Source organism: Oncorhynchus keta, chromosome 2 (assembly GCF_023373465.1).
Source record: "Oncorhynchus keta strain PuntledgeMale-10-30-2019 chromosome 2, Oket_V2, whole genome shotgun sequence".
Taxonomy (NCBI): Eukaryota; Metazoa; Chordata; class Actinopteri; order Salmoniformes; family Salmonidae; genus Oncorhynchus; species Oncorhynchus keta.
Genome location: NC_068422.1, coordinates 17,163,232 through 17,177,677, shown reverse-complemented (window position 1 = coordinate 17,177,677; position 14,446 = coordinate 17,163,232). Strand labels below are relative to the sequence as shown.

The 14,446-nt window shown below is 44.0% G+C and overlaps 1 protein-coding gene across 1 annotated transcript in view; it reads right to left on the bottom strand.

Annotated features, from left to right (window-relative positions):
• LOC127913265 (ADP-ribose glycohydrolase MACROD2-like) overlaps positions 1–14,446 on the bottom strand; it is a 496,709-nt gene that overhangs the window by 9,900 nt on the left and 472,363 nt on the right. Inside the window, exons 11-12 of the mRNA XM_052485172.1 lie at positions 10,966–11,067; positions 9,361–9,429 (exon numbers count right to left, since the gene is read on the bottom strand). Of these exons, the coding sequence (XP_052341132.1) occupies positions 9,361–9,429; positions 10,966–11,067 (171 nt within the window). The remainder of the gene's footprint in view (positions 1–9,360; positions 9,430–10,965; positions 11,068–14,446) is intronic.

Below are 14,446 nucleotides of genomic sequence, written 5' to 3'. Positions count from 1 at the left end.
GACAGAAAGAGTTAGAGGAATAGACAGAATAAGGTAGAGGGATAGACAGAAAGAGGTAAAGAGGGATAGACAGAAAGAGGTAGGGGGGGATAGATAGAAAGAGGTAGAGGGATAGACAGAAATAGGTAGAGGGATTGACAGATAGAGGTAGAGGGATAGACAGAAAGAGGTAGAGGGATAGACAGAAAGAGTTAGAGGGATAGACAGAAAGAGTTAGAGGGATAGACTGAAAGAGTTAGAGGGATAGACAGAAAGAGTTAGAGGGATAGACAGAAAGAGGTAGAGAGTGATAGACAGAAAGAGGTAGAGGGATAGACATAATGAGGTAGAGGTATAGACAGAAAGAGGTAGAGAGATAGACATAATGCGGTAGAGGAATAGACAGAAAGAGGTAGAGGAATAGACAGAAAGAGGTAGAGGGATAGACAGAAAGAGGTAGAGGAATAGACAGAAAGAGGTAGAGGGATAGACAGAAAGAGGTAGAGGGATAGACATAATGCGGTAGAGGGATAGACATAATGCGGTAGAGGGATAGACAGAAAGAGGTAGAGGGATAGACATAATGCGGTAGAGGGATAGACAGAAAGAAGTAGAGGAATAGACAGAAAGAGGTAGAGGGATAGACAGAAAGAGGTAGAGGGATAGACAGAAAGAGGTAGAGGGATAGACAGAAAGAGGTAGAGGAATAGACAGAAAGAGGTAGAGGGATAGACAGAAAGAGGTAGAGAGATAGACAGAAAGAGGTAGAGGGATAGACAGAAAGAGGTAGAGGGATAGACATAATGCAGTAGAGGGATAGACAGAAATAGGTAGAGAGATAGACAGAAAGAGGTAGAGGGATAGACAGAAAGAGGTAGAGGGATAGACAGAAAGAGGGATAGACATAAAGAGTTAGATGGATAGACAGAAAGAGTTAGAGGGATAGACAGAAAGAGGTAGAGGGATAGACAGAAAGAGGTAGAGGGATAGACAGAAAGAGGTAGAGGGATAGACAGAAAGAGGTAGAGGGATAGACATAATGCGGTAGAGGGATAGACATAATGCGGTAGAGGGATAGACAGAAAGAGGTAGAGGCATAGACAGAAAGAGTTAGAGGGATAGACAGAAAGAGGTAGAGGGATAGACAGAAAGAGGTAGAGGGATAGACAGAAAGAGGTAGAGGGATAGACAGAAAGAGGTAGAGGGATAGACATAATGCGGTAGAGGGATAGACAGAAAGAGGTAGAGGAATTAGACAGAAAGAGGTAGAGGGATAGACAGAAAGAGGTAGAGGGATAGACAGAAAGAGGTAGAGGGATAGACAAAAAGAGGTAGAGGGATAGACATAATGCGGTAGAGGGATAGACAGAAAGAGGTAGAGAGATAGACAGAAAGAGGTAGAGGGATAGACAGAATGAGGTAGAGGGATAGACAAAAAGAGGGATAGACAGAAAGAGTTAGAGGGATAGACAGAAAGAGTTAGAGGGATAGACAGAAAGAGGTAGAGGGATAGACAGAAAGAGGTAGAGGGATAGACAGAAAGAGGTAGAGGGATAGACATAAAGAGGTAGAGGGATAGACAGAAAGAGGTAGAGGGATAGACATAATGCGGTAGAGGGATAGACATAATGCTGTAGAGGGATAGACAGAAAGAGGTAGAGGGATAGACGGAAAGAGTTAGAGGGATAGACAGAAAGAGGTAGAGGGATAGACAGAAAGAGGTAGAGGGATAGACAGAAAGAGGTAAAGGGATAGACAGAAAGAGGTAGAGGGATAGACAGAAAGAGGTAGAGGGATAGACAGACAGAGGTAGAGGGATAGACAGAAAGAGGTAGAGGGATAGACAGAAAGAGGTAGAGGGATAGACATAATGCGGTAGAGGGATAGATATAATGCGGTAGAGGGATAGACAGAAAGAGGTAGAGGGATAGACAGAAAGAGGTAGAGGGATAGACAGAATGAGGTAGAGGGATAGACATAATGCGGTAGAGGGATAGACATAATGCGGTAGAGGGATAGACAGAAAGAGGTAGAGGGATAGACAGAAAGAGGTAGAGGGATAGACATAATGCGGTAGAGGGATAGACAGAAAGAGGTAGAGGGATAGACAGAAAGAGGTAGAGGGATAGACAGAAAGAGGTAGAGGAATAGACAGAAAGAGGTAGAGGGATAGACAGAAAGAGGTAGAGGGATAGACAGAAAGAGGTAGAGGGATAGACAGAAAGGGGTAGAGGGATAGACAGAAAGAGGTAGAGGGATAGACATAATGCGGTAGAGGGATAGACAGAAAGAGGTAGAGGGATAGACAGAAAGAGGTAGAGGGATAGACAGAAAGAGGTAGAGGAATAGACAGAAAGAGGTAGAGGGATAGACAGAAAGAGGTAGAGGGGTAGACAGAAAGAGGTAGAGAGATAGACATAATGCGGTAGAGGAATAGACAGAAAGAGGTAGAGGAATAGACAGAAAGAGGTAGAGGGATAGACAGAAAGAGGTAGATGGATAGACAGAAAGAGGTAGAGGGATAGACATAATGCGGTAGAGGGATAGACATAATGCGGTAGAGGGATAGACAGAAAGAGGTAGAGGGATAGACATAATGCGGTAGAGGGATAGACAGAAAGAGGTAGAGGAATAGACAGAAAGAGGTAGAGGGATAGACAGAAAGAGGTAGAGAGATAGACATAATGCGGTAGAGGGATAGACAGAAAGAGGTAGAGAGATAGACATAATGCGGTAGAGGAATAGACAGAAAGAGGTAGAGGAATAGACAGAAAGAGGTAGAGGGATAGACAGAAAGAGGTAGAGGAATAGACAGAAAGAGGTAGAGGGATAGACAGAAAGAGGTAGAGGGATAGACAGAAAGAGGTAGAGGGATAGACATAATGCGGTAGAGGGATAGACAGAAAGAGGTAGAGGAATAGACAGAAAGAGGTAGAGGGATAGACAGAAAGAGGTAGAGAGATAGACAGAAAGAGGTAGAGGGATAGACAGAAAGAGGTAGAGGGATAGACATAATGCAGTAGAGGGATAGACAGAAAGAGGTAGAGAGATAGACAGAAAGAGGTAGAGGGATAGACAGAAAGAGGTAGAGGGATAGACAGAAAGAGGGATAGACATAAAGAGTTAGAGGGATAGACAGAAAGAGTTAGAGGGATAGACAGAAAGAGGTAGAGGGATAGACAGAAAGAGGTAGAGGGATAGACATAATGCGGTAGAGGGATAGACAGAAAGAGGTAGAGGGATAGACAGAAAGAGGTAGAGGGATAGATATAATGCGGTAGAGGGATAGACAGAAAGAGGTAGAGGGATAGACAGAAAGAGGTAGAGGGATAGACAGAAAGAGGTAGAGGAATAGACAGAAAGAGGTAGAGGGATAGACAGAAAGAGGTAGAGGGATAGACAGAAAGAGGGATAGACATAAAGAGTTAGAGGGATAGACAGAAAGAGTTAGAGGGATAGACAGAATGAGGTAGAGGGATAGACATAATGCGGTAGAGGGATAGACATAATGCGGTAGAGGGATAGACAGAAAGAGGTAGAGGGATAGACAGAAAGAGGTAGAGGGATAGACATAATGCGGTAGAGGGATAGACAGAAAGAGGTAGAGGGATAGACAGAAAGAGGTAGAGGGATTGACAGAAAGAGGTAGAGGAATAGACAGAAAGAGGTAGAGGGATAGACAGAAAGAGGTAGAGGGATAGACAGAAAGAGGTAGAGGGATAGACAGAAAGGGGTAGAGGGATAGACAGAAAGAGGTAGAGGGATAGACATAATGCGGTAGAGGGATAGACAGAAAGAGGTAGAGGGATAGACAGAAAGAGGTAGAGGGATAGACAGAAAGAGGTAGAGGAATAGACAGAAAGAGGTAGAGGGATAGACAGAAAGAGGTAGAGGGGTAGACAGAAAGAGGTAGAGAGATAGACATAATGCGGTAGAGGAATAGACAGAAAGAGGTAGAGGAATAGACAGAAAGAGGTAGAGGGATAGACAGAAAGAGGTAGAGGGATAGACATAATGCGGTAGAGGGATAGACATAATGCGGTAGAGGGATAGACAGAAAGAGGTAGAGGGATAGACATAATGCGGTAGAGGGATAGACAGAAAGAGGTAGAGGAATAGACAGAAAGAGGTAGAGGGATAGACAGAAAGAGGTAGAGAGATAGACATAATGCGGTAGAGGGATAGACAGAAAGAGGTAGAGAGATAGACATAATGCGGTAGAGGAATAGACAGAAAGAGGTAGAGGAATAGACAGAAAGAGGTAGAGGGATAGACAGAAAGAGGTAGAGGAATAGACAGAAAGAGGTAGAGGGATAGACAGAAAGAGGTAGAGGGATAGACAGAAAGAGGTAGAGGGATAGACATAATGCGGTAGAGGGATAGACAGAAAGAGGTAGAGGAATAGACAGAAAGAGGTAGAGGGATAGACAGAAAGAGGTAGAGAGATAGACAGAAAGAGGTAGAGGGATAGACAGAAAGAGGTAGAGGGATAGACATAATGCAGTAGAGGGATAGACAGAAAGAGGTAGAGAGATAGACAGAAAGAGGTAGAGGGATAGACAGAAAGAGGTAGAGGGATAGACAGAAAGAGGGATAGACATAAAGAGTTAGAGGGATAGACAGAAAGAGTTAGAGGGATAGACAGAAAGAGGTAGAGGGATAGACAGAAAGAGGTAGAGGGATAGACAGAAAGAGGTAGAGGGATAGACAGAAAGAGGTAGAGGGATAGACAGAAAGAGGTAGAGGGATAGACATAATGCGGTAGAGGGATAGACATAATGCTGTAGAGGGATAGACAGAAAGAGGTAGAGGGATAGACAGAAAGAGTTAGAGGGATAGACAGAAAGAGGTAGAGGGATAGACAGAAAGAGGTAGAGGGATAGACAGAAAGAGGTAAAGGGATAGACAGAAAGAGGTAGAGGGATAGACAGAAAGAGGTAGAGGGATAGACAGAAAGAGGTAGAGGGATAGACAGACAGAGGTAGAGGGATAGACAGAAAGAGGTAGAGGGATAGACAGAAAGAGGTAGAGGGATAGACATAATGCGGTAGAGGGATAGATATAATGCGGTAGAGGGATAGACAGAAAGAGGTAGAGGGATAGACAGAAAGAGGTAGAGGGATAGACAGAATGAGGTAGAGGGATAGACATAATGCGGTAGAGGGATAGACATAATGCGGTAGAGGGATAGACAGAAAGAGGTAGAGGGATAGACAGAAAGAGGTAGAGGGATAGACAGAAAGAGGTAGAGGGATAGACATAATGCGGTAGAGGGATAGACAGAAAGAGGTAGATGGATAGACAGAAAGAGGTAGAGGGATAGACATAAAGAGGTAGAGGGATAGACAGAAAGAGGTAGAGGGATAGACATAATGCGGTAGAGGGATAGACATAATGCGGTAGAGGGATAGACAGAAAGAGGTAGAGGGATAGACATAATGCGGTAGAGGGATAGACAGAAAGAGGTAGAGGAATAGACAGAAAGAGGTAGAGGGATAGACAGAAAGAGGTAGAGAGATAGACATAATGCGGTAGAGGGATAGACAGAAAGAGGTAGAGAGATAGACATAATGCGGTAGAGGAATAGACAGAAAGAGGTAGAGGAATAGACAGAAAGAGGTAGAGGGATAGACAGAAAGAGGTAGAGGAATAGACAGAAAGAGGTAGAGGGATAGACAGAAAGAGGTAGAGGGATAGACAGAAAGAGGTAGAGGGATAGACATAATGCGGTAGAGGGATAGACAGAAAGAGGTAGAGGAATAGACAGAAAGAGGTAGAGGGATAGACAGAAAGAGGTAGAGAGATAGACAGAAAGAGGTAGAGGGATAGACAGAAAGAGGTAGAGGGATAGACATAATGCAGTAGAGGGATAGACAGAAAGAGGTAGAGAGATAGACAGAAAGAGGTAGAGGGATAGACAGAAAGAGGTAGAGGGATAGACAGAAAGAGGGATAGACAAAGAGTTAGAGGGATAGACAGAAAGAGTTAGAGGGATAGACAGAAAGAGGTAGAGGGATAGACAGAAAGAGGTAGAGGGATAGACATAATGCGGTAGAGGGATAGACAGAAAGAGGTAGAGGGATAGACAGAAAGAGGTAGAGGGATAGACATAATGCGGTAGAGGGATAGACAGAAAGAGGTAGAGGGATAGACAGAAAGAGGTAGAGGGATAGACAGAAAGAGGTAGAGGAATAGACAGAAAGAGGTAGAGGGATAGACAGAAAGAGGTAGAGGGATAGACAGAAAGAGGGATAGACATAAAGAGTTAGAGGGATAGACAGAAAGAGTTAGAGGGATAGACAGAATGAGGTAGAGGGATAGACATAATGCGGTAGAGGGATAGACATAATGCGGTAGAGGGATAGACAGAAAGAGGTAGAGGGATAGACAGAAAGAGGTAGAGGGATAGACATAATGCGGTAGAGGGATAGACAGAAAGAGGTAGAGGGATAGACAGAAAGAGGTAGAGGGATAGACAGAAAGAGGTAGAGGAATAGACAGAAAGAGGTAGAGGGATAGACAGAAAGAGGTAGAGGGATAGACAGAAAGAGGTAGAGGGATAGACAGAAAGGGGTAGAGGGATAGACAGAAAGAGGTAGAGGGATAGACATAATGCGGTAGAGGGATAGACAGAAAGAGGTAGAGGGATAGACAGAAAGAGGTAGAGGGATAGACAGAAAGAGGTAGAGGAATAGACAGAAAGAGGTAGAGGGATAGACAGAAAGAGGTAGAGGGGTAGACAGAAAGAGGTAGAGAGATAGACATAATGCGCTAGAGGAATAGACAGAAAGAGGTAGAGGAATAGACAGAAAGAGGTAGAGGGATAGACAGAAAGAGGTAGAGGGATAGACAGAAAGAGGTAGAGGGATAGACATAATGCGGTAGAGGGATAGACATAATGCGGTAGAGGGATAGACAGAAAGAGGTAGAGGGATAGACATAATGCGGTAGAGGGATAGACAGAAAGAGGTAGAGGAATAGACAGAAAGAGGTAGAGGGATAGACAGAAAGAGGTAGAGAGATAGACATAATGCGGTAGAGGGATAGACAGAAAGAGGTAGAGAGATAGACATAATGCGGTAGAGGAATAGACAGAAAGAGGTAGAGGAATAAACAGAAAGAGGTAGAGGGATAGACAGAAAGAGGTAGAGGAATAGACAGAAAGAGGTAGAGGGATAGACAGAAAGAGGTAGAGGGATAGACAGAAAGAGGTAGAGGGATAGACATAATGCGGTAGAGGGATAGACAGAAAGAGGTGTAGAGGAATAGACAGAAAGAGGTAGAGGGATAGACAGAAAGAGGTAGAGGGATAGACAGAAAGAGGTAGAGGGATAGACAGAAAGAGGTAGAGGGATAGACATAATGCAGTAGAGGGATAGACAGAAAGAGGTAGAGAGATAGACAGAAAGAGGTAGAGGGATAGACAGAAAGAGGTAGAGGGATAGACAGAAAGAGGGATAGACATAAAGAGTTAGAGGGATAGACAGAAAGAGTTAGAGGGATAGACAGAAAGAGGTAGAGGGATAGACAGAAAGAGGTAGAGGGATAGACAGAAAGAGGTAGAGGGATAGACAGAAAGAGGTAGAGGGATAGACAGAAAGAGGTAGAGGGATAGACATAATGCGGTAGAGGGATAGACAGAAAGAGGTAGAGGAATAGACAGAAAGAGGTAGAGGGATAGACAGAAAGAGGTAGAGAGATAGACAGAAAGAGGTAGAGGGATAGACAGAAAGAGGTAGAGGGATAGACAAAAAGAGGTAGAGGGATAGACATAATGCGGTAGAGGGATAGACAGAAAGAGGTAGAGAGATAGACAGAAAGAGGTAGAGGGATAGACAGAATGAGGTAGAGGGATAGACAAAAAGAGGGATAGACAGAAAGAGTTAGAGGGATAGACAGAAAGAGTTAGAGGGATAGACAGAAAGAGGTAGAGGGATAGACAGAAAGAGGTAGAGGGATAGACAGAAAGAGGTAGAGGGATAGACATAAAGAGGTAGAGGGATAGACATAATGCGGTAGAGGGATAGACATAATGCTGTAGAGGGATAGACAGAAAGAGGTAGAGGGATAGACAGAAAGAGTTAGAGGGATAGACAGAAAGAGGTAGAGGGATAGACAGAAAGAGGTAGAGGGATAGACAGAAAGAGGTAAAGGGATAGACAGAAAGAGGTAGAGGGATAGACAGAAAGAGGTAGAGGGATAGACAGAAAGAGGTAGAGGGATAGACAGACAGAGGTAGAGGGATAGACAGAAAGAGGTAGAGGGATAGACAGAAAGAGGTAGAGGGATAGACATAATGCGGTAGAGGGATAGATATAATGCGGTAGAGGGATAGACAGAAAGAGGTAGAGGGATAGACAGAAAGAGGTAGAGGGATAGACAGAATGAGGTAGAGGGATAGACATAATGCGGTAGAGGGATAGACATAATGCGGTAGAGGGATAGACAGAAAGAGGTAGAGGGATAGACAGAAAGAGGTAGAGGGATAGACAGAAAGAGGTAGAGGGATAGACATAATGCGGTAGAGGGATAGACAGAAAGAGGTAGATGGATAGACAGAAAGAGGTAGAGGGATAGACATAAAGAGGTAGAGGGATAGACAGAAAGAGGTAGAGGGATAGACATAATGCGGTAGAGGGATAGACAGAAAGAGGTAGAGGGATAGACAGAAAGAGGTAGAGGGATAGACAGAAAGAGGTAGAGGGATAGACAGAAAGAGGTAGAGGGATAGACAGAAAGAGGTAGAGGGATAGACAGAAAGCGGTAGAGGAATAGACAGAAAGAGGTAGAGGGATAGACAGAAAGAGGTAGAGGGATAGACAGAAAGAGTTAGAGGGATAGACAGAAAGAGGTAGAGAGGGATAGACAGAAAGAGGTAGAGGGATAGACAGAAAGAGGTTAGAGGGATAGACAGAAAGAGGTAGAGGGATAGACAGAAAGAGGTAGAGGAATAGACAGAAAGAGGTAGAGGGATAGACAGAAAGAGGTAGAGGGATAGACAGAAAGAGTTAGAGGGATAGACAGAAAGAGGTAGAGAGGGATAGACATAATGCGGTAGAGGGATAGACAGAAAGAGGTAGAGGGATAGACAGAAAGAGGTAGAGGGATAGACAGAAAGAGGTAGAGAGGAAGTGAGTGAAGGAGGGTGAAGCTACATACTGACAGATGCCAGGCATCCCTACTCAATGCTGAGGGTACTCAGATTGATGTGAATTTTTATTCAACAGCTGTGGTCGCTAATAAGAATCCACAAGCAGATCAATGAAGATGACCAGGGAGAGAGTGTGTGTCTGTGTGTGTGTGTTTGTTTAGAGTGTGTGTGCTGAATGAGTGTATGTGCGTGTGTGCGTTTGTGTGAGAGAGCCTCCGATGCCAACTTACCTTTGGACGGAGAGCTGTCGGTTTCAGTTGGGTCAGATCCTTCCAAGCTCTCGACTTTAGCATTTATTTCTAATAGACAGTCAGGAAAGGAGGACAGATGAGGTGAACAGAGAGAGAGAGGGAGAAATAGAGAGAGAGTGAGACACAGAGAAAGATCGAGAGAGTGAGAGAGAGGAGGTGAAGAGATTATAATCACAGCTTTCTATCTTTGAGATTCTATGGACAGTGTAGGATATTGAAGGATACTAAAAGACAATCACTCATCATCACTCAGACCCTTCAACATGTCTTATACCAACTGACTGAGCAGACACATGGGGAAGTTTGATCATGGTCATAGACTCACAAATAGGCCTATATATTTCAGTAAACCTATTTCCTCTTCCCCCGTGTAACCTATTTCCTCTTCCCCTGTGTAACATATTTCCTCTTCCCCTGTGTAACCTATTTCCTCTTCCCCTGTGTAACCTATTTCCTCTTCCCTTGTGTAACCTATTTCCTCTTCCCCTGTGTAACCTATTTCCTCTTCCCCTGTGTAACCTATTTCCTCTTCCCCTGTGTAACCTATTTCCTCTTCCCCTGTGTAACATATTTCCTCTTCCCCTGTGTAACCTATGTCCTCTTCCCCTGTGTAACCTATTTCCTCTTCCCCCTATTTCCTCTTCCCCCTATTTCCTCTTCCCCCTATTTCCTCTTCCCCCTGTTTCCTCTTCCCCCTATTTCCTCTTCCCCCTATTTCCTCTTCCCCCTATTTCCTCTTCCCTTGTGTAACATATTTCCTCTTCCCTTGTGTAACATATTTCCTCTTCCCCTGTGTAACCTATTTCCTCTTCCCCTGTGTAACCTATTTCCTCTTCCCTTGTGTAACATATTTCCTCTTCCCCTGTGTAACCTATTTCCTCTTCCCCTGTGTAACCTTTGTCCTCTTCCCCTGTGTAACCTATTTCCTCTTCCCCTGTGTAACCTATTTCCTCTTCCCCTGTGTAACCTATTTCCTCTTCCCCTGTGTAACCTTTTTCCTCTTCCCCTGTGTAACATATTTCCTCTTCCCCTGTGTAACCTATGTCCTCTTCCCCTGTGTAACCTATTTCCTCTTCCCCCTATTTCCTCTTCCCCAGTGTAACATATGTCCTCTTCCCTTGTGTAACCTATTTCCTCTTCCCCTGTGTAACCTATTTCCTCTTCCCCTGTGTAACCTAATTCCTCTTGCCTTGTGTAACCTATTTCCTCTTCCCCTGTGTAACCTATTTCCTCTTCCCCTGTGTAACCTATTTCCTCTTCCCCAGTGTAACCTATTTCCACTTCCCCTGTGTAACCTATTTCCACTTCCCCTGTGTAACCTATTTCCTCTTCCCCTGTGTAACCTATTTCCTCTTCCCCTGTGTAACCTATTTCCACTTCCCCTGTGTAACCTATTTCCACTTTCCCTGTGTAACCTATTTCCACTTTCCCTGTGTAACCTATTTCCACTTTCCCTATGTAACATCTTACTTCTTCCTATGTGTAATCCTTTCCTCTTCCCCTGTGTAACCTCTTGTCAGAGATGTAAAGTGGAATGTATACATAATTAAATTACATTAAATGTACATGAAATCAAATACTCACGTTCACTAGCGCTGGTGTCTGTCTCCATCTCTTTCTCTATCTCCTTCTCCTTCTCCATCTCCTTCTCCTTCTTCTTCTCCTTCTCTTTCTCCGTATCTTTCTCTTCAGGTTCAACATTAGAAAGAATTGAACACACAAAGACAAAGACAGTTAAACAATCATCCAAATTGAGTTTTCTTTAAATTACTTGGTTGCTTTGGACATAATTTGCTTACAATGGATATAATTCCATTTGAATGTAGATGATGAATGCAACAAGTGTATACACACTGTTCCGTGTAGCTCCTTGTTTGTAACAACTCTGTGCTTACAGTCTCAAATGGCACCCAATTCCCTATATGGTGCATAACTTTTGGCTCTGGTCAATATAGGGAACCCAATATAAGGACCTCCGATCCCTCCTGTCCAGTATTTCTGTTATATCTGGAGTATTTCTCCTCTCTTATCTGGTGTCCTATGTGCATGTACGTATTCTCTCTCTCCCTCTCTCCCTGCCACCCTCTCTCTCTCTCTCTCTCTTTCTCTCTGAGGAACTGAGCCCTAGGACCATGCCTCAGGACTACCTGGCCTGTTGCAACCTCTACAGCCACTGTGATTATTATTATCTGACCCTGCTGGTCAACTATGAACATTTGAACATCTTGGATATGTTCTGTTATAATCTCCACCCGGCACAGCCAGAAGAGGACTGGCCACCCCTCAGATTCTGGTTCCTCTCTAGGTTTCTTCCTGGGTTCCTGCCTTTCTAGGGAGTTTTACCTAGCCACCGTGCTTCTACACCTGCATTGCTTGCTGTTTGGGGTTTTAGGCTGGGTTTCTGTATAGCACTTTGTGACATCTGTTGATGTAAAATGGCTTTATAAATACATGTAATTGATTGATTGATGTGAAATTTGTAATTCAAATCACTTTTCGCATGTGAAATAGATGTTTTCACATGTTGAGCTGAAATTTTCACGTGTAGAAAACAGATGAATGAGGCAAGTTGTTCACATGTAATACATTTTGAGTAGACATGTTAACACTACTTCTTCACATGTGAGGCGAATAACACGTTTTTATCTCACGCAAATTGTGGATTCGGATGTGAAATTTGCAGTTTCACATGTGGAATAGCTTTTTTCATGTGAAAAACTTTCACATGAAAATCTCCTGTAAGGGATTCTACAAAACAGAGCCATATACTACGAATGTAGTTTAAGTAGTTAGGGAGGTAACTTCGTTCAACTCTGAGTTCAACTTGGTATAACCCGTACCACAAAAGTGGCTCACCTTTTAGCCAGGTATATTTCTATGGCAAAACATCCTTCAGAACTAACATGCTCAGGGGCAGACAAACATCTTACTACATTTATCCTGCATTTCCTACATTTATAATTCAAATTTCATGTTGCTGCAGGATTCCTGCTGTAGCAAACAGGCTCAAATTAAGATCCGACATCTGTAAATGGCAGCTTCACATTTACATTTTTCACAAGGAGACAACGGAGGTACTTAAAGCATCAAAGTGGCTCATGCCTGGAAATTCAATGCCTTCCTAAAGAGTCCCACTTCAAACAGAGACAAAACAAGTGTGAGGAGAGACATGAAAAGAGAGGAGAGAGAGAGTGATGAGAGAGAAACAAAATTAATTACAGAATGCAGTCCTGAGGCAGCATGAGCAAAGAGCTACCCTCGCCATCTCTCCACCTCCCCCTAACTATCAGCAGTCACACAGGCCCCTCTCCTCCTCTCCTCCTCCCCTTCACCTCCACTAGCTCACTCCAAAAGCAACCCCTTGCTCCTTTTTCATCCTCAACCCCGGCTCCAAACAAATTGTGCTCTAAAAACATCTTGTCTCCTCTAGACCTCCCAAGGCACCCCCTCTTTCCCCCAGGCATCTCAACAATGATGTAAACAAATACAGGTCTTCAGCAGTGTTGGAAAACAGTCTATTATTTCAATCTGTTATTCATATTTTTTGGGTCATTTTAGCAGATGCTCTTATCCAGAATGACGTACAGGAGCAATTTCTGTCTGTCTGTCTGTCTGTCTGTCTGTCTGTCTGTCTGTCTGTCTGTCTGTCTGTCTGTCTGTCTGTCTGTCTGTCTGTCTGTCTGTCTGTCTGTCTGTCTGTCTGTCTGTCTGTCTGTCTGTCTGTCTGTCTCTCTCGTTCTCTCTCTCTTTGTCTGTCCTACTCCCTTCTGTCCGCTGCCAGTGGAGAAGCAGCACTGACAGGCGAGGAAGGACAATGATTCCATTCCACCACCGCCACCACCTTGTCTCGCGCTGACAGAGAGAGAGCCAGAGAGCTGGCGGGAGTAAATGAAACTGTGCAAGACACCTTTTCAAAAGTCTTTATATTACTCCCTCCCCACTATAATAAACGTAGAAGGTTTGTCACCCAAATCATCTCCATACTTGTTCACCTACCATGAGGAATTGGTACAAAGACACACTTACAGATAAGTACACATGGGTATATACCTTCGGTATTACGTTCATATGGACAATAGACAGAGAATAACCCCAGGGGGACAAAATATGCAGTTGAATTGAAAGGAATTGAATTCACTAGTTTACATGCTGTATTTCAAGGTCAGCACATTAAAGGAAGTGTGGAATGTGGTAATATTGTATCCTGCGGTGGTACACAGCATCCCTCTTCTTGTCAGCCTTTTAAAATGAGAGAGCTCAGAGCGTCCCTGTATAACATTGCAGAACTGGCCTTATTCCAGATCCCTCCTCTCCTCCCAGGTAATAACATCAGAACCCAAGAGCCCTGGTGGCACTTTCTCCTCCTAATAACCACCATTGATGAAAACCCAACACAAACCAAAAAATAAATAGAATTTAAATTGATTCTGCTCCACAGCCCCCTCTGCCACCCCCGCCGCCTTACGGATCCCAGAGAAAGAGAGACAGAGACCTAGACAGAGAATGAGACAGAAGAGAGAGAAGAAGAGAGAGAGAAAGAGAGAGAGAGAGAGAGAAAGAGAGACAGATAAATAGAGAGAAAGAAAGAGAGAGAAAGAGAGAGAAAGAGAGAGAGAGAAAGAGAAAGAGAGAGAGAGACAGAAAGAAAGAAAGAAAGAGAAATAGAGAGAGAGAGAGAGAGAGAGAGAGAGAGAGAGAGAAGAGAGAGAGAGAGAGAGAGAGAGAGAGAGAGAGAGAGAGAGAGAGAGGAGAGAGAGAGAGAGAGAGATAAATACATGTATTGGCCCAATAGCTACATCATTAAAAGCACAAACTTGACATAACGGGCCTAGAAAGTTAGAACCAAGCCTTCCTTCTCGTCCACTGTACCCCCCTGACGCCCCACACCCTACAACGTCCTCCAGATGGTTCACCAGCCCCCCAGTGGTGCAGCAGTCTAAGGCACTGCATCTCAGTGCTAGAGATGTCACTACAGACCCTGGTTCGATTCCAGGCTGTATCACAACTGGTCGATTGGGAGTCCCATAGGGCGGCGCACAATTGGCCCAGCGTTGTCCATGTTATG